The 27,507-nt window shown below is 37.9% G+C and overlaps 1 protein-coding gene across 1 annotated transcript; it reads right to left on the minus strand.

The window, feature by feature from the left end:
• Positions 1–792: 792 nt before the first annotated feature.
• Positions 793–27,507, minus strand: chrnb2 (cholinergic receptor, nicotinic, beta 2). Its single transcript, XM_046846913.1, has 6 exons — positions 27,180–27,507; positions 12,293–12,438; positions 9,031–9,075; positions 6,179–6,288; positions 4,656–5,694; positions 793–1,822 (listed from the first exon to the last, which is right to left on the minus strand). Exons 1-6 carry the CDS (start codon positions 27,223–27,225, stop codon positions 1,673–1,675), a joined length of 1,536 nt encoding a protein of 511 aa, XP_046702869.1. The 5' UTR covers positions 27,226–27,507; the 3' UTR covers positions 793–1,672.

Consider the following 27,507-nt stretch of genomic DNA (forward strand, 5'->3'; position numbering starts at 1 on the left):
TGTAGGTAAGTGGAAATGTGTTTAATGAATGCGTAGAGGTGCATCTTTATTTGGCAGCATAACACTTGAAAGTATTTGTTTGCTAATGTTGATAAAATGAATAATATATAGATATAATAGAATTCTCAATATACTTTTTTTATTAAGAAAGGTTAAGGTTATTTAAGAAGACTGGAAACATGGCCTCATATCTCTAAGGCGATGATGCAGAAATGTATATATGCAGTAGAATCTGAGGACGAATGTAATGAATCATCTGAATTGGATTTCTTTTTCTGTAAATGCTGTCAGATATGTTTTTTCATTGACCGCCTTCATTCTATATTCAGCTTTTAAGAAACACTAGGCTTAGAAAATGCTGAAAAATAGTAACAGACTATTACTGTGTAAAAACCACTTTCTGTAGGCGAATCCTAATCATACTTCACAGGCGAGTGAGTGATTAAAATTCTTATTGATATTTTTTCACAATACAGAGTATAATGACATTAGGATATCTCTCTAATGTAACTTTGAAAACAGGGATACGAATGAAGCAATGAGATAGAATTAGTCGAATGTAGAGAAGGGCAGCTGTGCAGACAAAGGTTATGGTACAAGCATAGTGCAGGGGTGTATTGTTACCCCACAACCGCAAATGAGAGAGTCTGAAAACATTAATAATACACTGTGTTTGCTTTGGAGTTCATTCGTAGCAAATGGCAACACAAAAGTGAGCGGCACATGGAATCAAAACGTGAAAGAAAGGAAGAGAAAGATTATAGGAGAGAAGGAAAAGAGCAAAAGGCCTAATAGAATCCAAGATGCCTATCAACTTTAATGGATCTGATATATTTTTGACCTATTTAGACTTCCTTACACACTTTTCTTCCAATTCCATTTTCAAAACTCTTTCCCCTGCAACATTCGGCAACAGTTCATATTTCACTACAGCTTTCTTTTTTTTTTTCTTTTTTTTTATCACAATTGTGCATGAAGAATCTACACCGCTCTATCATTCGTCGCAATCCATTTCTCCCGCGATCACTGCGTATGGTCATGAGCGGTTCATTTTTAAACACATTCTCGCTATGATAATAGAATAATACAATATTGCATTCAGACAGAAAATAAGCATTCAGGTGTGTTCTCGTACAGAAACAATGACCTCAGGCATGTAGACCATAAACTCGGAAAATATACTGGCAAATCATACCATCATACTGGCAATATTGTAGAGTAAATAAAAGGTGTTTTCATTTAAACCCATTTCTCCTGCAGTAATGAGCAGTCACTAGTCTCTTAAGGGGTTTGTATGCTCGCTTGCTGTCGCATGGTGGAGCTCGTGGGTGAAGATGGCTCAATCTAGCAGGCTGCTTGCGGAGAATAACATTGGTTTGCTGGCAGAGTGAAGTGTGCTCTCTCTGTCTGTCTGTCTGTCAGTCTGTCAGTCTGTCTCTCTCCCTGATTGTGTCACTCAAAAGAGAAGAGGAAGGGTAATTGAATGCTAGGTGCTTTGCATTAAAAAAAATTGCTGAGTGGTTATTGATTGTGTTTAGATATTCCAAAAAGGTCTCCAAAAAAACCTTAGAGGATTTATGGCTGAAAAGTCCCAGTCTAAGTTCCACCCTCGGGCACGAGTGCTCGCTCCTCCCTCCTCTATTCGTTCTATGAGGTGGCAATGTCTGACTGGTCAGCCAGGAGTGTTGATGATAGCTTTGGACGAGTTCTGAAAGAGCGGCTGCAGGAACATTCCTACTGTGCCAAAGACACACACAAAGATGAAGATCCAGAGAAAGAGGCGATCGATCACCATGGCAACATATTTCCAGTCCTCACTCACCTGTGGAAGAGAGAATAACAGCAGAGTAAACCCAGGGGGATTTGGGGAAATATGAAGAAGTGATACAGAATGTAAAAAATGGGATGAAACATGAAAAGAAAGCTCCAAAGAGAATATGAATGGGAAAAAAAGAAAATTAAGAAAGGGTGTAGAATGACAGATATGTTGAGATGAAATGAAAAGAGTGAGAGGGTAGGTTACATGATTACACATTGATTGAGGGAAGTGTTCAAGTGAACGAGAGATAGACTGGTGGAGAAAAGTGTAGGAGAAAAAAATCAGGATCAGGGGAAGGACAACAATGAACTCATGAAGGAAAATATTATATTTATGAATATGGCTGAAAACGGGTTGGGATGGAGATCACCGGTGTGAAAGAGGTGGTGCTTCAACCTGCGTCAAATCAGACAAACATTTATTACATTTCCGGAACTTCGCTGCAATGTTTAGGAAAGGCAATGTCACGTGACTAAAAAATGCGTCATCATTTTTGTAAACCTCCGTTTTCACCGTTCACACTATGATGCGGAATCGCCGATTTTCAAATGTATCCTCTTTGGAAGATCTTTGGAAGATTTAATTGATTAAAAACTTGATGTGAAAAACTCGTCTCGATGTGGACGAAAGGCCAAAACAGAGAGAAACATGCGTTTTCAAAAGAAAGAAAATTAGTATGGACATTGCCTGAATTAGTGCACTTATAACATTCACTCACTAACTACTTAAATAGGAGCACCTGTGCAACATTTTATTCATGCAATTATCCAATCAGTAATTTGTGTGTGGCACTAAGGGGTGTGGTTTAGAAGTTTTAGGAGTCTCTAAGAAATAAAATTGACTGACTTTGAGCTGATCATTGTTTACATCTGCAGCATGCTCATCCTGGTCACAGTAAGTCCTTTTCTTAATTAAATAATTTAAAATGATAATAATCTCTCTCTCTCTCTCTCTCTCTCTCTCTCTCTCTCATTCTCATTCTCATTCTAGTCTCTCTTACTTTTTTGGAGCTTTAGCAATTCTTTTTCTAGGCTACAATGTTTCAGCAGCGTAATGCATGAAATGCTACATATATGGGTCAAGATCGTTAGCTAATTTTGATCCTTAAATCAAATAGTAATATGGGACAAAATGTATTGGCAGTTTGGTGCTAAATAAGCTGGACTGAGTAGTTCAGAAAATACTCAGTATCTAGAATTTCCAAGAACAGTCTCTAGAGTCAAAAAAAACCCCAAAAAACTTGAGTTAAGCAATTCTGCAAATGAAATCACCTTGGCAAAATGTAAAACTTTTTTTCCCCCATGTTTATTTCTTTGGCACTGTCTGTCATTTCTTCTCTTGCCTGTGTGAGTCTAGTCTTTTTGTCACCCTTAAACTCTCTGTTTGTGTGTGTGTGGCATTTTGTTTGCTAACCACCTTTACACTTGACCATTAAAAGCAATAACCACTCTAACCCCTTGTGCTACTATTTTGTCCAAACAAACTGTAACAACTACAGTAAGTTGTTATTGTTCCTACATTTCCTTATCTCAATCCTAGAGGGAACCAGGATACATTTTCACATTTGAAAATTCTTTAGAGCTATGTCATATAGTCAAAAGGCCATATTCTAATAAGTATACAATGTATTGCGATATTATGTGACTGAACTGCAATATACTGTTTTATCTTTGTTATTATTTGCATATAAATAATACACTTTTGTAAATGACAAACTATTTCGACAAAAGTGAGCAAACACCTGACCACAGAATTTGTATGTGCTTTTTGAATGTCCCATTCCATATTTACTCACGGTTTGCTATTCTAATATCCTCCACTTTTATTGAAAGATGTTTGGAGTGTGGCTGTGGGAAATATGTGCCCATTCATTTATAAGTGCAGGCTTATTGTTTAAAGTCAGGCTGGAACAGGTTTGGGTTTCTGGAAGTAAAATATAATGATCTAGCATTGTACCAGTTTGGGGAAGATCCACATGCAAATGAAAAGGTCAGGTGTCTTAATAATTTATTAATTCCAACTGTATCTATAGTTTTACTAGTTTACTATAATTGGAATGATGATGAAATAATTCTATATTTATTTAGAGGTTTGAAAAACATTTTAAATTAGTTAAGTAGTGACAAAAGCTACTGCACGATCATTTTACAGCACTTCCCCAAAACCTACAAGAGTTTGGTCTTTGCACTATTATATCATTGCCAAGTCATCTCTTTTGGCACTCCTTCCAGTGCCATCTGTTTTGGCAGGAATAGAGCAGATGGAGCCCAGAGCATTTTGAAGCTCTGAAGTAAAGAGATCCTTTAAAAATTCTTTAGATAATTAAAGGTTTTTATATTTTGTAAATTCTCACTGCAAATATCAATAGAGCCGAAGCAGAATTTCGGTATGTACTCGGTGGTCTAGTGGTTAGGATGCGGCGCTCTCACCGCCGCAGCCTGGGTTCGATCCCCGGTCAGGGAACCAACCCCAGCCATTAGGGTTGCACAAGCCTTAGCGCCGGTCTCAAGCCCAGATAAATGGGGAGGGTTGCATTAGGAAGGGCATATGCAAACCATAGAAATTAAAAAAAAGGAAAGTTCAGAGTAAAACCACTTTCCAATCTACAACTTTTAATTATCCAAGGAATATATTCTACATGTATCCAGTTAAGTGAGGCCCCATCAGATGTAGCACTTTCATAGTGAGGTGTGATCAATAGGACTAGTTGTCAAAGGGTATACAATAATAATTTATAAAAGTTGTATATGTAAGCCTTAATTAGCAAAGGATCGCTAAATAAAAAAAGTGATGAAAGATGTAACAAAGTGAAGCAATATATAAGATCATGACTCACGCTGCGATCATCATCTTCACACTTCATGTGGCTGGCAATGAAGCGCACTCCCTCTACCGCTTCATCAAAGCCTGGACATGCCTGGCCCAGGAGGCCCTGGGGAAGAGCAGCAGGAGGCTGCTGCCTTGCCCGTGGCAAAGCCGAGGTGCCCTCACGCCCTCCGTCCCTTAGACCATTCAATCCCTCTGTGGACTCGCCACCACTTTCACCTGCCTCTCCTCCAAACTGCTTGACCGAAGCCCGATTGACATAGCACGTACATGCCTCGCCACTCTCCTGACCAGAGATGCCGAGTTTCTCGTTGGCACGCCGGCGTTGCCGTAGCTTTTGACGCTCGCTGCTGTTCCTGGGCTGTCTCATAAAGAGTAGGGCAGGGAGCTTATCAAGAAAGACCACTCTGACCCATGGTGGCATAGTGTGGGTAGTGGGTGAACGGTGGTGCACATTGAGCACGCACACACTAGTGACAATGGAGAAGGTAACAAGCACCATAGTGAACATCAGGTACTTTCCCACAAGTGGCACATCCAAAGATGTAGGTGGCACAATCTTGGAGATGAGCAGCAAGAAAACCGTGAGCGCTAGCAGCACGGATATGCATAGCGTCATCTTCTCACCACAGTCTGAAGGTAGGTAGAACACCAGAATAGCCAGTGACGTAATCAGCACACATGGGATTATCAGGTTGATGGTGTAAAACAGTGGCTTGCGGCGGATGATGAAATCATAGGTGATGGCCACGTAGGCTGGGTCTGATGGATTCTCATTGCGGCGCCCAGGCAGTGCAATGATGTCCCATTCTCCACTTGGTGTGAAGTCGTCCATGCTGGCCACATCGGCTCTCAACACCAGGTCCACTTCAGTGCGGTCGTATGTCCACGAGCGAAAACTAAGTGTACAGTTCTGCTGGTCGAACGGGAAGTGTTTCACCTCGATCTTGCAGGCACTCTTGTAAATTGCTGGTGGCAGCCAGAACACGCTGCCGTCATAGGAGACCACAGCGTTGGAGTAGAAGGACACTTCATACATCCCATCAGCACTGGAAGAAAACGAGAATATGTGGGTGAACTTTCCTCAGCAGAGTGAAGAGAGGCGGCCTATGCAAATGAAATGTTTTGCTGGGCCAGTGGGTCAGTATACTGTCATAGTACCCATGTTTTCTTTTTTGCAAGAATATGTACTTGTATAAATCCTGCACCAAATGTATTATGGTGCAGGATTTTATCCAGAATTTCTTGAGTAATCAAAAACGGAATCAGTTATTCCCAATGTGTAATTATATATACTGATGCAACTGTTCAAAAGTGAACTGTATGAAGAATTGATTTCTGGCAACCATTAGTTTAAATCATTTCATATTGTGGTTATTTAAATGCAGCGCATATTCATGTTTTTGTGTTTCAATTGATGAGAAGAGTTTGGAAACAGTAAGTATAAGTGAGTGCATATTGGTAAAAAGCGTTAAAGTGTAAACTGTAGGAATGGACACATACCACAGAGATGACAGAAATTTAGTCACTCACTTGTTGTAGAGGACTACATCTGGCAGCCAGATGTGTTTAGAGGGAAGACGGACCTTCTTCATTCCGTCAAATTTATCAGGGTCCCATGTGAGACGGTAGTCCTGCCACTCCTGAGCAAAACAATCAAAATCCACCATCATTCACTTAAAATCAAATAGGGAGAATAGTACATATTAAAAAGAATCCAAAGAAAGCTGTTCAACTGCTCATGGACAGATTTAGTGTGCTTGCTCGACATGATTTTAAGTCTAGTTATTCTTTACAACCTTTTAAACAAGCCACTGAAGGTCCAATGTGATTGATTTTGATTTCATCTTAGTGTTTTTCTGAAACAGGATATTGAATTGCCATTTGGTAGGTATGTCTAGAATCTCTAGTGTCTTGGTACAATTTCCCAGAATGAAAATTAATCAACATCTTACAGTCTATTTTTAAACACTTTTATGCTAAAACACTAAAGTGAAGCTCATACCAGCAGACTGCTTGGCAGAGGTAGTACTTCGAATAAACAATATGTTTAGGTTGATAGTTCCCTGAAACATCTCTGAGGTAAGTAATACGGAAAAATATAACAACAGAAAAGGCCTTTTAAACAAGTCATACAGCTGACGCTGTGCAACTGCTGAAACATGTCACTGCCATAGCCACAACCCTCAATGATATCCTTCCTATCATCCTCACCCCTGTCATCACCAGGTATTGTGAAGGATGGTCTCAATGTCACAATGGTGGTAGGCCAGAAACAATGACTGGATGGCCTAAAGGAAAAAAGTCCAACATTTGGAGGTTTGGTGTGCCAAAAACCACCCTCAAACTTCATGAAAAATCATGAACTACCAGCAGATATTTATGTTAGTGGGTGTCCACATCTCCAAGGATAAAGAAGGTGTGACAGCATCCGTACTTTCTGAGAAGACTGAGGAAACTCAACTGCCTACTCAGATACTAGTGAACTTCTATTTTTGTACCACTGAGGGAATACTGATGAACTGCACCTCAATGTGGCACAGCAACTGCACAAATTCTACCGGGAGGCCTTACAGTAGGAACTGAATACCACTTATACAACACAATACATCACCGACACCATTTAACCTTTCATTCAAAACATTCATCACACATACTATATAGGGGAGAAGCATAATCAAGGACATCTCACTGCAGCCATAAATTGTTCAGTCCTGTCCCATCTGGGAGCAGGCGAAGGAACAGATTCTTCCCCATGGCTGTCAATCTGCTGAACTTCTCACAAAGACACAGACCTCCTTCTGCCAAACAATTTTTCCTTGCACCCAAACTATATATAGTTCAGCATATCCTTCAACTTGCACCATATGCTCAGTTAAATTGCAAGATTTTTGGATTCTACTGGATCCATGTTGATTATACACAACTCAATTTGCAACGACAGTCAACTCTACTGGACCACCGTGGATTAATTAAATTAAATACATCTCTGAAGACATGTTTGCTTGTACACTTGACATGTTTGCCATCCTACCTTCTCTCTTTACACTACATAACCCAATACTTAATGTTTTGCTGTAATCATGTTCTGCTTTGTAATAATATTTCTGTCTGATTTGATCTGCTCTAACCAGGGTGGTGGTAGCTAAGTGTTTAAGGCATTGGACTTTGGATCCGAAGGTTGTGATTTCTAATTCCAGCCACACCAAGCTGGCACTTTTGGGCCCCTGAGCAAGGCCCTTAATTCAATAGCTGCTCACTTGTATGAATGAGATAAATGTAAGTTGCTCTGAATAAGGGCATCCGCCAAATGCCATAAATGTAAACGATCTAATCTAATTCAACACGCCCTAATCCCATGCTATATTATCTATTGTTTTCCTGGCTTTGTAATGTTAATCCAAATCACTGATCTGATTTAATTTCATATAATCTTAATCAACACCATCTATCCCAGTGCTACATAGTCTATTATATTTTGCTGGCATTGCTAAGATTGCCCAATCTGTACGAATCTAATATAATCCAATTTAATTCAACACTACCTAACCCAGTGCTATATTGTCCATTATGTTAGGTTGGCTTTGTAATGATTGTCCAATCTGATCTAATCTAATCTAATCTAATCTAATCTAATCCAATTCAATTCTACATAACCCAATGCTACACTGTCTATTATGTTAAATTGGCTTTGTAATGATCATCTAATCTAAACAAATCAAATCTAATCTAATCTAAGCATACCTAAACTAACTATATTAAATTGTATCTAATCTTGATATGATCAGTATTGTTTTTTTTACAAAGTGATGATCATATTCTCTTGACTACAAAACTCCCTGAAGCAATAGTGTCATAGATACTCTGGAATTGGGGGTGGTAATGAATGTCTATTAACATTTATTATTACTAATACTAATTTATTCTTAGTAATCATTTAGCATACAGCCTGCTTGTCCTTTGTCAGAAAAGAGCCATTAAAATAATCTGATTTTAGCTTTCACACCCACACACAGATCTGAGCTGAGCAGCATAGATGACAATCACTGCTATGAGGCAGTGGAGCAGTGCTTTATTGACAGCAGGCAACAATCCTGCCAAGCCGAATTTTTAACCATGAAGAACATAATCAAGTTGTTTAGCTCTAAGTGTGTGTGTGTGTGTGTGTGTGTGTGTGTGTGTGTGTATTTGAAGTGTGTGAGCCAAAGCTCAGGTGCTACTGACACTTGGTTAATTCATGCATGCTTGTGTGTTGTGTGTTGTGTGTGTGTGTGTGTGTGTTGTGTGTGTGTGTGTGTGTGTGTGTGTGTGTATTTTTGTGAGCACAAACAATGAACAGTGGTAAAGGTGAAGGAATATTGATGTGTTTGTAAGTAGAGACTGACCTGAGTGAGCCAGACGTTAGTGGTCATGATCTGTTCTCTCTCATGCTGTTAACACACACAGACGTGTAAGAAAATCGTTCCGTAAACATGTCACAGTACAACAATACAATTATTGTAAAATAGGAAGCAAAACTGCATTAACAAAATCTAAAAGACACATTAATTAGATGTATATATTGTGTATGATATCCTGCTAACAATAATTACATTAAAACAGCATGAATAAGGTCAGAAAGGGACAAAATCCATTAGATTATTGACGGTGTAGTTTTAAGCATAGAATCAGTAGGGCAACATTTTAAAATATCAATTCATTCCCCTTTTAGAGCCGATTAAACCTCTAGAGAACCATTAAAGAGCATTAGCTTTAAGCCTGCATCCTAGGTAACACACCTTGTGATTTACAGTGCACTAAAGGTACAGAGGATACAACATTTAATGCAATTAGCCTGACAGTGTTCAGCAAGCATTAAAGTAAAAGTGCCGGTGAAGAAGTGAAGCCAACTCTGTGTCAGTGTTCTGTTACACACCAATGTGGATCCTTATTTATGTAAACACAATCCACAGTAATTTTGTTCATTGTTTTTTGACATTGTTGTACACTGGCTGTAGCCATTCATGCAGGTTTCTAATCAGCCAATCATGTTGCAGCAGTGCAATGCGAAAAAACCTTAAATTAGCATAGTTGCTTGTGTGGTCTGGTTTGATTTTGTTCTGAAAGTGTGAGTCTCCTGGGATATTTACCCACAATCTCTAGAGTTTACTTAAAATGGTGCGAAAAATAAAGAATATTTGGTGAGCAGCACGTCTGCAGATAGAAATGTCATGTTAATGAGAGAAATTATTAGAGAATGGCTGAACTGGTTTGACATGACAGAAAGGCTATTGTAATTTAGATTCCCACTCTGTACAATTCTGATGAGCAGAAATGGATCTCAGAATGTTTAAACCATCAGGTTGGTGGGTTACAACAGCAGCAGACCATGTCAGGTTCCTCTTCTGTCAGTTAAGAAGGCTGCACTGGACACGAGGTCACCCAAACCATAAAAAAAATATTTAAGCAAAGGGTCTACATGCTGAAAGTTCTTTCTGGCACTTTACACCAATATGCCTTTCTAACTGACAAAAATGTCTCAGTTTTTTATTTCCCCGCCATTCTGTATAAACCCTGGAGACTGTTGTGTGTGAATTTCACTCAAAATCAAATAATAATCTCCTGCACGTTATAAAATAAAGTACCAACATCAATAGCAGATAGAGATTTTGATAAGTGTAATAAAATAGGGAAGTTTTTTTGATGGATAAATAGAACAATTGCTAATAAGGATTGGGTCCTTCATCTTCTTCCTGGAGTTCTGTAGTGTGAGACTTAATACATATTAAAATATTGTCCAGCATGAGTTCTTACCAGTATTTATACTAATGTTGTGTTTGGTGATTTTAGGATGGTTACTGGCCAAGTGATGAGGTTGCCACAGACATGTGGGCATTTACATATTTTACTCTTGGGGCACTGAGTAGATGATGAATGATTTGCCCTAGCTTGATTGATTTTTTGGTCCATCTCCCAGGTGATGGCTGCAATAAATCAAGATTTGAGAAGAATGGTTTCTAGGGATTTTAATTAAGATTGTATATAGATATGTGAATACTAATGAAGTCCTTAATAGCTAATGCCTTCATTGTTCCAGAGCTAGCAGGAGAGCTAGCTTGCCTGAGAAGAACACTGCCATGTGTTTGCTGGATTTCCTGTGTGAATAATGGTGTGATACGATTGTGAACTATTTAGAGTTTCTAGTCTATTAATGGAAGTGTTTTTACATGATCGAAAACATGCGAGGCCAATAAAAAGTCTGACAATAACTAATGGGGATCTATTTAGGGTTTAAGCAGGGGCCTGTATACCTATACTAAAACAGTTTGGTTTTATATACTGTTTGATAATTATTCACAAAACACAAAAGCCTGTTGTATTTTATCAAATTGTGCAAACCAACCTTCTTTCCTCGACTCAGGCAATCAAGATTAAGCTAACTGGCCTGATGGTGGCACTAAAGCACAAAATTTTATGGTTTAGTCCGAGGTGTTGAAAACCCTGGGTCCTAGATGCAAAATCCTTTTTCTCTTATCCCTTGGCTGATTTTAATCCATTTGGGCGATTATGTGTGAAAATACTTTTTGCAAACTAAGGTCACCCAAAGGGTAACCCGAGGAGTCTGACGTCAATTACGGGTAAAATACAATAATATTAATTTAATTATCTTATGTAATAGTTCTAACTTCCAAGCATGTCAGTGTGTCTGTAGAAACAAATATATACAGAAAGCCCTGTCCTAATAAGAGGGATGATGATGAGACTAACAACCAACAATGAAATAGATTGAATAGATCAGTAGCTTCCTAATAATTCATTCATTACTTTAATTATGCGTCATTGTAGGTTATCACAGTTTTTTCCAGAAAGGCAACTTTCCAGTTTAAACTCAGATTTATATGTTACTTGTCAAGTTTGTGTAGAGACTACGTTTCCTGTGTTTAACATGTGTTCGTGCACCTGTTTCATGTTCACAGTAATTAATACTTGTGTGTATGTGTGTGTGTATGTTGGGTTTTGTGTCTTTTTGTTTCTTAGTGTTTAATGTTTATTAATTTATTTTTTTAACAGTTGGAAAGAATGCAAATAAAAGCAAAATGCAATGAGTTGCAAACCTCATAAACGCTTATAAAGTGAGAAAATGTACCATGTTTAGATAAAAGTAAGGTCATTTGGAATTTGATTGCCACAACATGTCTCCAAAAGGTTGCAATAGGACCATGTTTATCACTCTGTAGCATTCTCTCTTTTTTTTAACAACAGTCTGTATATGTCTGTGAACTGGGGAGAGTAGATGCTGAATTTTTGGGAGAGTAATTTTGTCCCATTTGTGTCGGATACAGGATTCAGTCGCTCAACAGTCCTGGATCTTCTTTGTTGTATTGATTTGTTGTTGTTTTTAAATGACTATATACAGGAATTTCTTATTATATTTGCTGGTTAGTAGAGATTAGATGACTGCAAAATTTCTATACTGACCTCACTTATACTCAATTGTTATTTAGTTGTAGTGTAAAGTTCAGTAAAGTTAGGTTGCGTTAAAGTACCCAAAATTAAGTTAAACTGCTTTGTATATAATATAACCAAATATATTGGTATTTAATGCAATATGAAACTTTTGGAAAAAATATGGACATTTTACAATAGGAAATGGAAAGCTGTCCTCACCACGCTGATTAGCTGTGCCAGTGAGACCATCAGCTGCACAGTTACCAACTCTGAGCCATTTGTTGCTGGTCGAATCAGTTTGTTGTAGTGAGCAGGATTTAGGAGATGTTCAACCAGACGCTCCTCTGTGTCAGCTCCTTTGCTACCTATGAATAGATAATACATCTCAACTAACATTGAATAAGAAACCTCGGAGGTGCAAGACTACATCCATCATTCTTTGCTAACAATTATTTTATTCAAATTTGGTTTATAAAAATGACATATTGTCAACATATACTGTCAATATACAATTGTCAGCAATGGTAAACAAACAGAGCAAGATGCAGAAAGAGAAGGAGAATATTGACCCCACCCCCATTTTCATTGCTGGGAAAAAGAATCCAACTTGGGATACCAAATGTGCAAAGAGCGCTTGAGGTAAGCATACATAAATCAGTATATCATGTTGCATTTTTATTGGCTGGTCAGTAGATGTAGGTGGTTGAAGCAAACTGTGAGATGGTCATCCTAAGGTTTTTACAGCCTATTCTTGGTTGCAAGTCTAAGACAGTTGCCATCTTTAAACCTCTCTCATAGTATGATATAGGGCCACCATTTAGGACCAAAGAAATTGTTACAATTGTTTCACTTTGGTCATATTCAATCTGGGGCAGCCCAAAATCATAAAATATATACCAGGCATAATACAGTGGAACCCGGTTATGTCGATGTCCTAGAGGGTCGCCAAAAAGCATCGAGGTAACCGATGATTGAGATAAACGAAAATCAAAATGGCGGCAATATATTAACGTGCTTGAAATTTCTTTATGTACATGATGTGCGTTATTAAATGAGAATGTGCATGCACGTGTTTTTGAAGGTTTTTTTTACACAACAGCGTTGCCGCGATTTGTTTGATGAAGGCATGCTATAAAAATACATACAGTACATGTTTATCTGTCAGGAATCCACCTGCCACGCCCCCTTCGGCCCCCTTCAGCGTGTCAGGTGCTTTCTCGGCCACTTTCTTCTGAAGCTCCCGGGTTCAATCGTACGTATGGTGCTCGTTTATCATCATCACCAGCTCCTATTTAAACTTCCACACTCTCACCGTCCGTTATTGTTGGTATATGTTGGTTCACGGCGGTCGTTGTTATCGCGCATGCGTATCCCGGTACGTGTCTTCCCACCGACACTCTCAACGGCTGCTCTTTTCTTCCCAAAGCGCACCGCGGATCCCCCCCCCGATCCTGCCGGTGTTCATTCTATGCTTTTGGATGGTCATCACACGTTCCACGCCGCCAATCGCGGCTTTCGCCTCCCGTTCATCGCATAACATTTAACAACAAAAGGCATATGTGCACTAACTAACAGCAGAGATTCACCAGTATACAATACAACACCTGTAGCAGCTGTAAGACTTGATTTTTCCGCCACTTCATGAGTTCTTCTGCGGCTGCACCGAGATAACCGACGTTAAATGGCAAATTTTTCCCCCCTTGTGCTCGAGATATTAGGGTTCGGCGACATAAAAAAAGTCGACATAACCGATAAAAAATGCTTAGAAAAATTTGGCGGTTCCACTTCAAAAACGTCGACTTAATAGGGTTGTCGAGATAACCGAGGGCGAGATAACCGGGTTCCACTGTAATAACATTTATTGAAATGCTGAAAATCATGGAAAGCCAAATACAGTAGTGTCAGTGGGTACACCTGTGAAGTATTTTACCTTGTAAAGCATTTTATATTGTACAATTCTTACTAAATATGAGCTATGAGTTTGGATCTCTCCCTTTTTTATTTTTTTTTTATCCACCCCAACTAAAACCTCTTTTGTCAAGGCAGAATGCAGCATGTGGTCCAGTCCCAGGGGTATCCACGCTACAGTTCTCTCACTCTGTCTTTTGCATATAAGGCTTATACATGCTCAGAGTCGATATAAAGTGCACATCCTACCTCTTTCATTTCTCTCCCTGACCATCAATCTTTCTCTTTTCCTCCTCTCTCTCTCTCCTCTCTCTCTGTCCAGTATGCATGAGTGATGGCTTAACACAGCAGATCAATGAAGAGCCTAATCATGCACCATAAACTAGCCTCTCTTGCTGTCATGTTCTCCGTCTGTACACTCAGCTTACAGCAGCTTCTCAGACCCAGATTCAGATGGCTGTCATGTTCAGTCTGCACAGAATCCCTAATTATCGCACCTATCATTTGCCAGCGTTTTAATTTGTCATACTATCTGCACCTCAAGAAGTCAGTATTTGTATGGAGCTTCTGTATTGTATTCTGCATTAAGGTCCTGGGGATAGAATATATCCTACCACCTTTATGAGTGTTTGTATGCAGTGACAAAAGTGTGTGTGTGTGTGTGTGTGTGTGTGTGTGTGTGTGTGTGTGTGTGTGTGTGTGTGTGTGTGTTTTACTAGTTCAAATTATATAATATGTGCATGGTGCAAGCTTTATTTATAACTCTTGGAGTCTATGAACACAATTTTTCTTGTATTTTTAGTCTTCCCCTGTGTTTTTCAACTTGCCCTGTTCTGTTGTCTTTTAGAGACAGGATGCGACTGAGGCACAATGTAATAAATCCATATGTTTTAACATCTGTTTTCCAACACTTTAGACTGGATAGACATAAAAGCTAAAAGGCCTATTGGTCAACATCTATGATATTAATTTGCAGAGTGAGAGATCTGTATGGTCAAAAGAATGTGGCCCCCAAATTGGCATGCTGTAGTATTACAATTTCCCTTTTTTGGAACTATGAAGACCAAACCTGTTCCAGCCTGACAATTCACGTGTACAGAAAGTTATTTTCATTAAAATATTAGTTTTCCTGTACAGAGCCTTTACTTCAGCCCTACCGAATGCCTTTGGGATGAATTTAAAAGCACCCCAGGCCTTTTCACCTGACATCAGTCCCTGACATCAGATCTATGCTTCAAACTCAAGTGGAAATCCTTCCCAGAAAAGTAGTGGTTATTATATTAGCAAATGAGGAATGGGATCTTCATAAAAAAATATAATAAGGATCATTGCTGCAATGTTTACCGTCTCACTGTCTTGTGTTGTTTTGCATTAAATGCTGCACACATGCACTTAAAAAAAAATAAAAAATCTTGCTAGGACACTACATTGTGTTAATCTATATTGTTTTATGTAGGACCTTAGTTCTGGGGGAATGTTGTTTTGTTTCACTGTGTACTGTACTGTATGTGATTGCAACGACAATAAAAGCCTACTTGACTTGAAATCTATTAGGCAACAGACTAAAATTTGTCATGCATGTGCTATTATACAACCATTCTGTATCATATGCAAATTAGCCTAAATGAATCCAAAGCAGTGATTATTATTTAAACTTAATGCAATAGCAGTTTTAATTACAATAATCACAAACATTAGTCTACCATATTACTATTACTATAAAATCTTAAAATGTTACAATTTTGAATGCTATTTGCATTGCAATGTTTGGGCTTTGCAGTAATATGGTGAGTAATAGAGTATGTGGAGCCCAAGTACCAGAAAAGGTTTTCTTTTGCACACTTTGCATTAGAAGAATTAGTTTCAATAAAAAATAGAGTATGATTAAGTTCTTTTTTTTATTTTTTAACTAAACAAAAAACACTACAAATAAAGACTTTGGGTTACTGAATAGGTCAGGGGTTCAATATGCCAATTTTGTCTCTGATAAATAGGCACTATACTATAATTTTTGCTAGCTGGGACATGTAACTTATGTCCTGTAATGTACACGTATCACATTCTTAAGTAAGACTTCTTCATGAAATGAAATTAAATAAAATGACATGCAGTGAAAATGCTTTAAACTTTGCCATACAATTTGCATTAGCACCACTACAAGAAAACACTGTTAAAGCAAACTGTATACCAAGATTATAGATCATGAACTATCTTTCCCAGCAGCCAATGCATGTCCATGCCTGCATCACATGACCAAATCAAATGCCACTTGTTACAAGCACCTGTTTTCTGTTTCACTGTTAACTGGCACATGTATGCAAGTCTCACTTTGCCGCTCTCATGTTTATCTCTGCATCACATGTTTATCTCTGTGATCATTGTTTCATGTTGTTTTCGGTAGTCCAGTAGATCTATGATAGCAACGAGTAGATTTAACAGTGAGTGAGGGGGAACTTTATTAAAGGGAAGGGTAATGGGGAACAGGTGTAGGTGATTAGAGCAGGGAGAGACTGAGTGAGAGTTTGAGCCTTGGAGGGAGGCGTGGCTGGTGGTTCCCTGATAGTTTGCATATATAAATTAAATAATCTGCACCTGCATTTACTTTCAGTCATCTCATATGACATTTGGATATATAAGAAACAAGGAAAGAAAAGATGAATCTAGTGATAAAATAGTTCCTCTAACTCACACAGTAAAACTGGAAAATTAAATCAGCAAGAAGAAGACAGGGTTGTTGGAAGGGGGCTTATATATATGTTTTATATATAAGTATTAATAAGAAAAACAAAAGGCCAAAAATATCTGAACCACACAACTGATTGTGTTACATCATGCCTTGTCTTGTCTCAGCAAAGGCGTACGAGAAGGAGAGCTCATTTCCTGACCTGCTTATTGCTATTGAATTGAGTATACTCTAATCAATTCTAACTATAAACCTGAAAAGGTTATACATCAACATAAGGCTATACCGGTATAGATAATAAGGTCACATAAAAATGTTTCCAAATACAATGTGTCCCTTGCCGTATGCCTCAAGATTTACAACCTCTTAAGCTTCCTGGCATGTCGCTAGGTCTAGAATGATGTTCCTTACCCTAAACAACTAGCCATTTTCATTTTGTTGTAGTTATTAGTCATACATGGTAATTATCATACAATATGCAAGACGAATGATTAGCAGAGAGTACAAAATGTCAAAGCAAAAATAGTTTACATATCAGAACAGTTGTAACATTGTATCAAGTCCAAGAAGAACATTTTTAACCTAATTTAAATGTTTCTGTTATCAAGCAGTATATCACACAATATGCCTGAAGTATCAGTGTTAATATTTAATTATTGTGTCAAACTTACCTTTGGGAAGAATCCTCATAATCGGACTTGATAGCGTTTACATTTGCTTAGTGGCTATATTATTTATGTGAATGTGTTCTATTAAAAATAAAATTGCATTAGTCAACTACTGGACATTAGCTTAAACAATTACCAGCACCTCATTTACACCCTAATGTACAGTGGTTGAAAGAAGCATTACATTGAGCTGATCTTCGAATGTGTCCGAATCATACTCATCGTCCTATTCTCTATAAAAAATTCCTAATAAAAAAAAATGCTAATAACACCATTAAGGCTTACAATGAAAATGTTCTAAAAGTCAGGTGAAAACCTGCATTAAACTTAAAACTACTCAGCCATGAACTCTTTGGTCAGCTTTTAAGGAAGTGATTACAAAATTGTCTGCCCTTTGTGTCCTGCTGATGTTATGATATTATGTTCATACAAGTTTATATGAAGCAAAGATGAAAGCTAATTATACAAATGTATATTAAACAATCTCTGTGTATGATTCAGGTTAACAACATAACACATTAATGGAACCTACATGTCTAAAAGTTCATGAAGACCTAACCATCACATTTCACCCTTGTTACCCTTCAGTTTTGCTTCTATAACAGGAAATTAAAGATCATCTGCAGCTTCTTACCCAAATTATAGATGGAAAATAAATTATTAGAATGTTCCTCATGCAATTCTTATGAATGCTGGTTAACCACATTATGGGCATATTTGTCAGGCTGTACAAAATATCAGTAAAAAAACATGGATGGATGGGTTATATTTTGAATTGTCTCTCTTAGTCCAGTTGTTGGTCTCTAAAAACAATTTAAGTCTGAACATTCAAAAAAGAAAAACAAATCAGCAACAGAAATTGCTTAAAAGGTTTCTATTTAAAAAAATATAGGTTAATGTTATCATAAAGGTTGAAATGACACTAGAGTTACATTGGTAGAATTAGCTATTTAGCAGGATCAGTACTGGTTTTCAAAATATTTTAAAGCAGTCACAGCTTTCTACCCAAACTGATGCTGGAAAGCACTGTTTTTTCTTCTACTTACAATGTTGTGTGTAAGGTTACAGTTTGTGAGGATGACAGTTTTTAGGCAGAGCAACAAAGTACAAAAGCTCTTCAGGGCTGAAAAGTGACACTGTTGTTCACTCTTGGTTCCTTCTTTTTAGATACTCACTTTTTCATTTCACCATGGTAGCGCAGTGGTTAAGGCTCTGGGATACTGATCGAAAGGTTGGGGTTTCATGCCCTGGTACTGCCAAGTGGACACTCTTAGGGCCTTTTACCTTCCATGCTCCAGGGGCACTGTAACATGGCTGACTCTGCACTCGGACCCCAAGAAAGAATTTCACTGTGCTGTACACTACATGTTACAAACATCAAGCCATTACATTATAATGACACCATAGACTTCTAACACCTTTCTTCATCAAACTGTGCAACTTTCTTTTCAGCTTACTTTATAATATTCTAACAGGGCCAGACTGATTGCTAGCTGATTGTTTTTATTATTTATTATTTTATTGATCGATGCATGCAATATATTGATAGATATATCGGGACAGTTTAACCCAAAGTGTTCTTACAAAATTGATGACAGCAACTTTGAGGGATAGCCACCAAATACCTTTGACATGTCCATTTCTTCTTTCCCCTCTAAAGCGATTTCCCCTTTTCAAATGCACTATAAAAGGTTTTAGATCGATAGCACTTTGGACATGATTTATTTTTGTGGGGCACTCACTTCTCCTGCATCTGGTTGTGTCTACACATGTGCTCGGATTGTATGTGCCATAGGAAAAAAAAAAATGTGTAGATATTGGATTTGCTGGAATTGGGAAGGGGAGATAAATTGGTATATGGCATGTGTGGGCTTGTTTGGGCCTTTCTGAAATGACTGGTCTAGTGCTAGTTTTAGCACGGGGAAAAAAAAGACTATTTCTGTAACCTGATATTAAAGCTGATAAGAAAAACTCTGTCTTTCCATAATGTATTCATGTACAGTGTGTTTCAAGGGATTTAGGTCATATACTTTTAAACAGGTTTCATTGTACTAGCTTGCTAACTAACTGCCTAATTTATAGTTATAATGTATGATAGCATACATAAATCAGTACTCTACAAAAATCGATGTCTTCACTCAACCCTAAAAGATGCCACACCACTAAACATGTTATGTATTGTAAAGTAGCTGAATTTCTAAATATTCTTGTGTTGTGTCACTGATGTTTTAAAGATTGAAAAATTCTGCTATGTGCTATGTAAAAAAAATGTAAATGTGTTTACAGTGCCTCTTTATGTCTGCTTCAGAATGCATCATAGAGTAGTCACTCATCTAGACTTGTGACCTGATCGACTTACAACCGGTTTTTCGGTCCCTATCTACGTCGTAAGTTGGAGTCTACCTGTAATAGCATTTACTAAGAAGGCACCATTTTAATTCCTGTCTGTCATGCATCAACATAGCTGTACAGCAAATGTTAGTTAGCTGTTAATCAACATAATGTCCCTATAATAATGTGGAGATTTTCTCCTCCTGATGAAACTAAACACTGAAACACTGATATCCTCTACCCACACTTATGTCCTCTTAAGTGCTTTTTAGATGTTCTCTAGGGCAGGGACAGCAAATCAGGAATGAGAAATTGGATCTGTTTTCTGTCGGTTTAAGTCGAATCAGCAGTGTGGTTGGGGGAAGATAAGACATAAAGGTTCATCTGTATGTTATTGGGTTTGCTGAAGTACCGTGTATTTTCTTTCAAAGTAAGAGTTTTTGGTTTTTTTGCCATCTTTTAGCTCTAGTTATGTTTGTGTTGTGCAGCAAAGTAAGAAAATCATTCCCCAATATAGTGACCACAACAGAAGATTCTTGACACTTTAAACTCTGACTTTATCTTTAAAATGACCTCATGTTGCATATATTACTTTTTATCATGTTTAACAGTCCAATGTTAAAAAAAAAACTAAAACTAAGTGACCAAAAAAAAAAAAGATAATAGTGAGTAGGTTTTTGTATATCAGTCTGATAAACAGAAGTTAAACTATATAAGTCTGCACATCATTCCCAATCTGATACATTGGTTAGATTAATGTGTTTGTGTGCACATATTATTAAAAGGCTCATTCCGGTTGGGACCAAATGCATAAAAAGGTTAAATAAGGATGTGAGCAGTGTAGCTTCCCCACCCCCTCGAAGATCAAATTGTTCCCTGACATTCTTCACTGAGCTTTAAATGCCAACCGCAGCATTAAATAAAACACATTCATTTTTAATCATTATCATGGCCTATGTTATTGCCATCAGTGTAACAGCATATCAGTGCCAGCATTTCTAAACGTGAGCTACGTTTCTGGAAAGAGTGTGTTTGTAGCATATATCATGGCAGAACAGACTTATTAATCTCCTGTACAGTTCATTTGTCCCAGTGCTGGGAAATTTATTTTAAAATTAGCACATTAAACAAAAACTAGTATCACATCAACAAGGAATCAAAGAGTATTCAAATTTAGCTTATTGTAAATTAATGTGATTTAGAGTCATGTTCAGTACAATAGTCATATACCAGCTTAAATCATAAGCTATTCAATAATATCCAAATTGTGTACATATACACAGTATTTTATTAAAAAGGTGGATACACCTACGTATTTATGCAGTTATTTGAAGAACCAATCATGTGTGGCAGTGCAGTTTATAAAATCATGCAAATGCAGACTAGTAACATCAAGTAATGTTTACATCAACCATCAGCATGGGATAAAATGTAATCTCAGTGGCATGATTGTTGGTACCAGGTGGGCTCTTTAGAGTATTTTTACTACTGCTGATCTCCTGGGATCTCCTTTTTTACACAGAACAGTCTCTAGAGTTAACTAGAATGGTGCCATTCAAAACGTACATTTAGTGAGCAGGTGGTCTTCAGGTGTAAATGTTGTATTGATGAAAGAAGTATGGCCATTCTCCAATGACTGGTTTGACCTGACAGAAATGCTATCGTAACTCGGATTACAACTCTTGTCGTGGTGAGCAGAAAATAAAACATTTCAGAATGCACAATATATCAAAGTGGCTGGGTTAAGACAGTCAATTATTACATTGGTATATCTTCTGTCAGCAAAGAAAAGACAGTTGAAGCTATAGACACAACCTGCCTTGTGTGAACAGTCCAGGCTGGTGGCAGTTGTGTAATAGTATGAGGAGTGTTTTTTGGAATGGTTTGGACTTAATGCTACAATCTATTTGAGTTTTGCTTCCTCTCAAGGTTTCTTCCTTATGCCATCTTTGGGAGTTTTTCCTTGCCACAGTCGCCACTAAAGAACATCTTATTCATTTTAATCACCACATTATCAGTGTAAAGCTGCTTTGAGACGATGTTTGTTGTTAAAAGCGCTATACAAATAAAAATAAATTGACCATGTGTATCCATATATGCCCACAATTTATCTTCTAATGGATAAATCCATTTCAAAAGCCATCTGAATCTGGTTTCATGAACACAACATTAACAATGATTTCAGTTGTCTTCAGTGGCCTTCCAATCGCCAGGTCCTAATCGAGTAGAAGACTTTTGAGATTTTGGTAGAAGAGAGTCACAGCATGAAAGAGCACCTAAAAGATCAGCAGGAATTTCCATAATGTAATCATTTCAGCATGGAGCAGAATCTCCAAAGAAGTTCTCCAAAAGCTTGTAAAATCGATAAAGTGCCATTAAACATTGTGGCTGTTTTGAGAGAAAAGGTATTACTGTAGTGTTCCTTATAAAGTTTTCAGTATCTCTAAATTTGCCTTTTTTTTCTATTTTACACCTGACCATTTAATTATAGGACACATGACTGCGGGTTGAGACTATTTCTAGTTTCAACCCCTTTCCATAACATTTTGTTCAACAGTATATAAAGATGCTGGTTGAGACATTAGACTTTTGATCAGAAGATCATGAGTCGAAAACCCAGCACCACCAAGGTCCCACTCCTGGCCCTTTAAGCAAGGCCCCAAACCCTCTACACATCTTACAATCAGGCTTCTTTAAACATCTGTATATTTTTTTCAAAAATAACACTTTTAACATTGTTAATAAAATGTTCTTTGATTCATAAAGTAATGGTTAAACAGCACTATTAACTGTAAACAGAATTTTTACCTTCATTATTTCTGATCTTTTTTTTTTTACAGTTATTCACAGATCTTTAAGGAAAGTCAATTGAGATTAGCTGACAGGAAGTTCCTTTTTGATCAGAGCTAAAAGCTGCAGAGCTGCAGTATAGGGAGTCAAGAAATGCCTTTGAAAGAGCAGATTTGGTGTACATAAGAGAATAAGGAGTGTGTGTCTGTGAGTGTGTATGAGTGTGTATGTGTTTGTGCACTCTTGTGTATGGAATAGGGGCTAAATATAGAACAGAAGGTGACCTATCCCCCCCCATACCTTCAGTAACTCTGAATTCCTCTCAGAAGAAGAGACAGTTGGAATTAAATGCATGCACAAAGTGCAATTGCATCAGCTGTATACAGATAATGACCCTGTAGGCCTGTAGTATACAATAATGCTATCATGGACCATGCAGTACAACACTTTTTAGTAGCATGTTTGAGGAATAATTGTTTCTTGTTCTCAAGCGTGATTAATGTTAAAAACACGTTAGTTGAGCAGCTCAATAAACATGATAGCGATCTTGAGTTCTAGGCAACTATCTGCCCTAATGCTAATCAATTATTTATTTTTGTAACACTTTTAACAATAAACATTATAAAGATAAGCAGCTTTAGAAGAATCTAAATTTTTAACAATAAACATTGTCCCAAAGCAGCTTTACAGAGATAAACAGGTTATTAAACTGTAATTAAAATTTTAGTGGCTGTAAGTTTAGTTCCTAATAAGTCTATCCTCAATGAGCAAACCAGCAGTGAGAGTTGCAAGGAAAAAACCTGAGATGGTATGAGGAAAAAGACCTTGGGAGAAACCAGACTCAAAAGGAAACCCATCCTTATGTGGGTGGCACCTGATGTCCCTTCATTCTAATTTAGATGTAGATCCCTAACAAGCAGGAAGAATTATTAAAAGTTATATATACTATAAAAATTGCTATATACTATATACTGTAGGCAAGCAGTCCTAAGTGTATTCAGTATAAGCTAGTATGAGTCTGCTGACACTCAGTATTGGATCAGTACATCTCCAGTTTATACCTGTGATAAAACAACTCCATCTCCGGTGGGAGAGAAACAGCAAAACTCATCAACTTACAGCTAATATAAAAGAGTAATGCAGTTTCAATCATTTCCACATAAAGTACTAATTCAGTTTTCATGAGCATAAGCAGATCAAAACCGTTCTACTGAAAAACACATTAAATATGCTTTTGGAAACTGTCAATATGCACAAAATCAGAAAAGCCTAAATGAATAAATATGTGTGATGAATGCCAAGGGTTTTTGTTTTTTTATCAGTGTATCAAGTCCAATTCATGGTATTTCCTGGTCTTCTCTGTATTCACAAAATATGGACAAAGATTATCAGAACACATGACTTTTACAGCCTTATGTGGTTCTTATCCCAACTAATACTCCAATGTTGGAGACACACAATTGTTTAGGATGTCATTGATTGTGGTAGAATAAAATTCTCCTTTCACTATAACTAATAGACCCAAACTTGTTTCAGAATGACAATGCTGCTGTGCACAAAGCCATTAAGAAATGCTTCACATGGTTTAGAGAGGAAGATCTTGATTGGCCAGTTTTAGAGCTCTGACCTCAACACTACTGAACACCTTTGGTATAATTTAGAACGCTGACTGCACCCCAATTCTCCTCACCTCAGCTACATCAATACCTGACTTTACTAACACCCTTGTGGCTGAAATAGCGCAACACTGCGTGAACACACTACAAAATCTAGCGGAATATCTTCCCAGAAGAGTGAGGGTTAATTGAACACCACATGGGGACTAAATGTGGAATGTTGAGAGATTGCAGAAAGCGCTAATGAATGTGAAGGTCAGGTGTCCACAAACTTGTGTCCATTTACCATAGTGGTGTTTATGTGCAGTGTTATCTGGTGCAGTACGAAAACACATGCGCTCTACACAGAGCAAAGATTCAGAGATACAGAGCAGATAAAAGCTGCTGCACTCTGATTGTCTCTGAGAAGAATGATGTGTGGAGAGAACGGCCGAACTGATGATGGACGAAACCGTGGGTGGTACACAAGTGCTGACCTTGTCTGCCCCTGTTATTGATTTATGATGGATTAAGATTGTACGTCACTCCATAGCAATTCATCTTCACTACATCCGGAGGCAGAATCCACCCAGAACCCCCACCAGTCTGCATAGCTTCATCTGAAGAAAGCATACGGAAAACACACAACCCTCGCGGCAGGGCCAGAACTGAAACACTGATGCTAATTGCTCTTAATGAGAGTACTTAAAGATGGCAATTTAGATGACAGGAAGTCTGTATTGATCCCTGCTTTGGCTGTGAAGACACCACTCTTAGATTGTCTTGTCTTTCTTGGCACTTGATAGAGCACTTGGAGTTTTGCAGTGTTTCTACTGTTTGCCTGAGCTGTCATTATAGACTTCTTCTGTGTGCTTTATTGCTATCTACTGTAGACATAAGCCCGGATTTGAACGTGTGTGCCAATACAAAATGTGTAAGTACAGCATGTCGTAAAAAGCATTTCACTGCATGTCGTACTCTGCATGTATGTGTATGTGACAAATAAAATTTGATTCGATTTGATTTAGAATGGAGGTCATTTCATATTTCTACTTAACTCAGCACTTTTATTTCAGAACAATATATAACATTTGAATTAATGCATTTATCCATATAAATGTATTATCCCTAAAGGAGAATACCAGAGTTGATGGCAGTGATGATATGAGGAAGGAACCTTGAGAGGTACCAGTTCCCTCAAAATCCTCCTTTTGGTGACAGTGCAACTATAAATAATTCTCTTCTATAACTGTGTACTCATTAGTTACAAAGATTGCAACCGGGAAATGCATTTCAGTCTTATCATGAAGTCTACTTCATCAAATGTCCACTGATGGAGACCTGAGTGCAAAACTGTTCTAGGCAACTGCAGTCTGAAGCTATCATCATGGTTCCAAAGTGGTACAATAATCTATACAGTTCTATGAATCGTTGGTGTATAGAAATCCTGCGTAAATTTTGCAACAAACCATTCGTATATCTGTCATATATGTACAGATATTATTGGTTTGAAAGAGCCATATGGAGAAGACAGGGTGGTATAGAGACGGATGATTTCTAGTGGCGAGACCTAACGGTAGCAGCTGAAAAAGAAGCCTTGTACAGATATAAGAATGAAGCACAGCAATCTTTTAGGCAATTTCCTTTCAAAGGGCTTAGCAGCAAATGAAATGGATGATGATATGCAGGCCCATACAAGGCCATCTATTATGCAAAGTGTACTGTTTATGTAGAAGAGATATTGCAATGGTGCTGTGGGCCGCTTCATATAAAAAACCCACGTTTTCTTTTTCTTTTTGTTTTGTCACGATGGATCCATTTCTTCTTGAGTGCTCATGAGAACCGGTCAAAATAAAGGAAATAAAACAAGAATTGAGTAAATAGTGATTTTCTGTCTCTTTGTCATACAAACATGGATGATTAGAGACAGAATGGCACTGTCTCTGTGAATAATCAAGAATATAGACCTCCATGCATGTTCATGACTCTGCTGAGCTCATTAACCCCATCAAGTGAATTCTGCTGACTTGATGCTAGTTAATGAGAATATAGCTGCACTCAGTCTGCTAGTTAATGAACCTCGCAGGTTGTCTCCTCTGTTGCCTCCTTAAATTCTCTCTGAGAAAGACTCATGAAGATGAATGCACGATGAAGGCCTACAGGATGTACACTGATGCTCTTACTTTATTCCCTCTGTTTACTGAGTCGTTCTTTCAATTAACCAAATCTGTAAATTAGCTGGACTTTTGGTGTGTGTGTGTGTTTGTGTGTGTGTGTGTGTGTGTGTGTCCACATCTGCAGCATTCACACTGCACAAGTAATTATTCATTGTCTTGTTCAATACTGCCAATGACTTTCTGTTAACATCCCTGATTAACACAAGCTGATGTGTGAACGCACTCACACACACATAGACACACGTCTATGCCAACATCCAAATATCGAACTCTTCACAGGCACACCCGCACACACACACACACACACACACACACACACACACACACACACACACACTCTTAAGGCCACTGAGGGGGTTAGACATGCCTAAATAAGACGTGATCTAATCTGTCCAAGTCATTAATACACGTCTGGTTGAAGGATGCCTGGAGGATGCCTCTCATCAACATACACACACACACAAAAGAGAGAGAGAGAGAGAGAGAGAGAGAGATCACACACTGGATCACACAGCAGGACGTTATGGTTCATTATGGTTCTTATGAATAAATTAAACAAACAAACAAACAAATACAATTCACCACACAGAATAATATTCATTGAAAAAAGAAATTTACAACTTAGGAAATCATTTTTCTTCCTCCAGGCCTGCATGCAAAGATATAAATCATGCATTTATTTATTTGTTTGTTTGTTTGTTCATTTAAATTCCCATGTAAATGATATGTTTGTTTCACGTCGTTTTCTTTTTTTTCCCCTTTATGACATTAAAGCCGATCAGTGTGAGAATCTATGCATCGAAAAGCTCGAAGGCGCGCACTCGCGCATACACACATACACGCACAGACGTGAGCGCGCGCAAATAAAATAGGACACGCACGTATTTTTTTTAATTATTATTGTTATTCCTAGTATTATCTCTTTAATCTGTAAAATAACAGATTGTGACTTACTTGCTGCAGTAGCCAGCAGTATGCACAACGCCGTCCATACAGCCATGTCGGCTCGGATGAGGAAGACATCGGTCGCAGGAATGGGGATGAATTTTTTCTTTCTTTTTTTTCTTTCTTTTTTTTTTTTTGCGCGCGCGCTCGGATCGGTGAGCGATTGCGGTGTATAAAGAGACAGAGCTCGAGTCGATGCCTCTACAGCTTTCTTATCCTAATTCAGAAGGCTTTAGGTCGACCCTGGACTTAGCATAGTTTATAACACCAGGGAGATGAGTGTTTTCCGAGAAGCCAGGTATAGTATAGATGATGGGTTGGTTAATCGTGACGCGCG

The sequence above is a fragment of the Silurus meridionalis genome, chromosome 4 (assembly GCF_014805685.1).
Source record: "Silurus meridionalis isolate SWU-2019-XX chromosome 4, ASM1480568v1, whole genome shotgun sequence".
In the NCBI taxonomy this organism is placed as follows: domain Eukaryota; kingdom Metazoa; phylum Chordata; class Actinopteri; order Siluriformes; family Siluridae; genus Silurus; species Silurus meridionalis.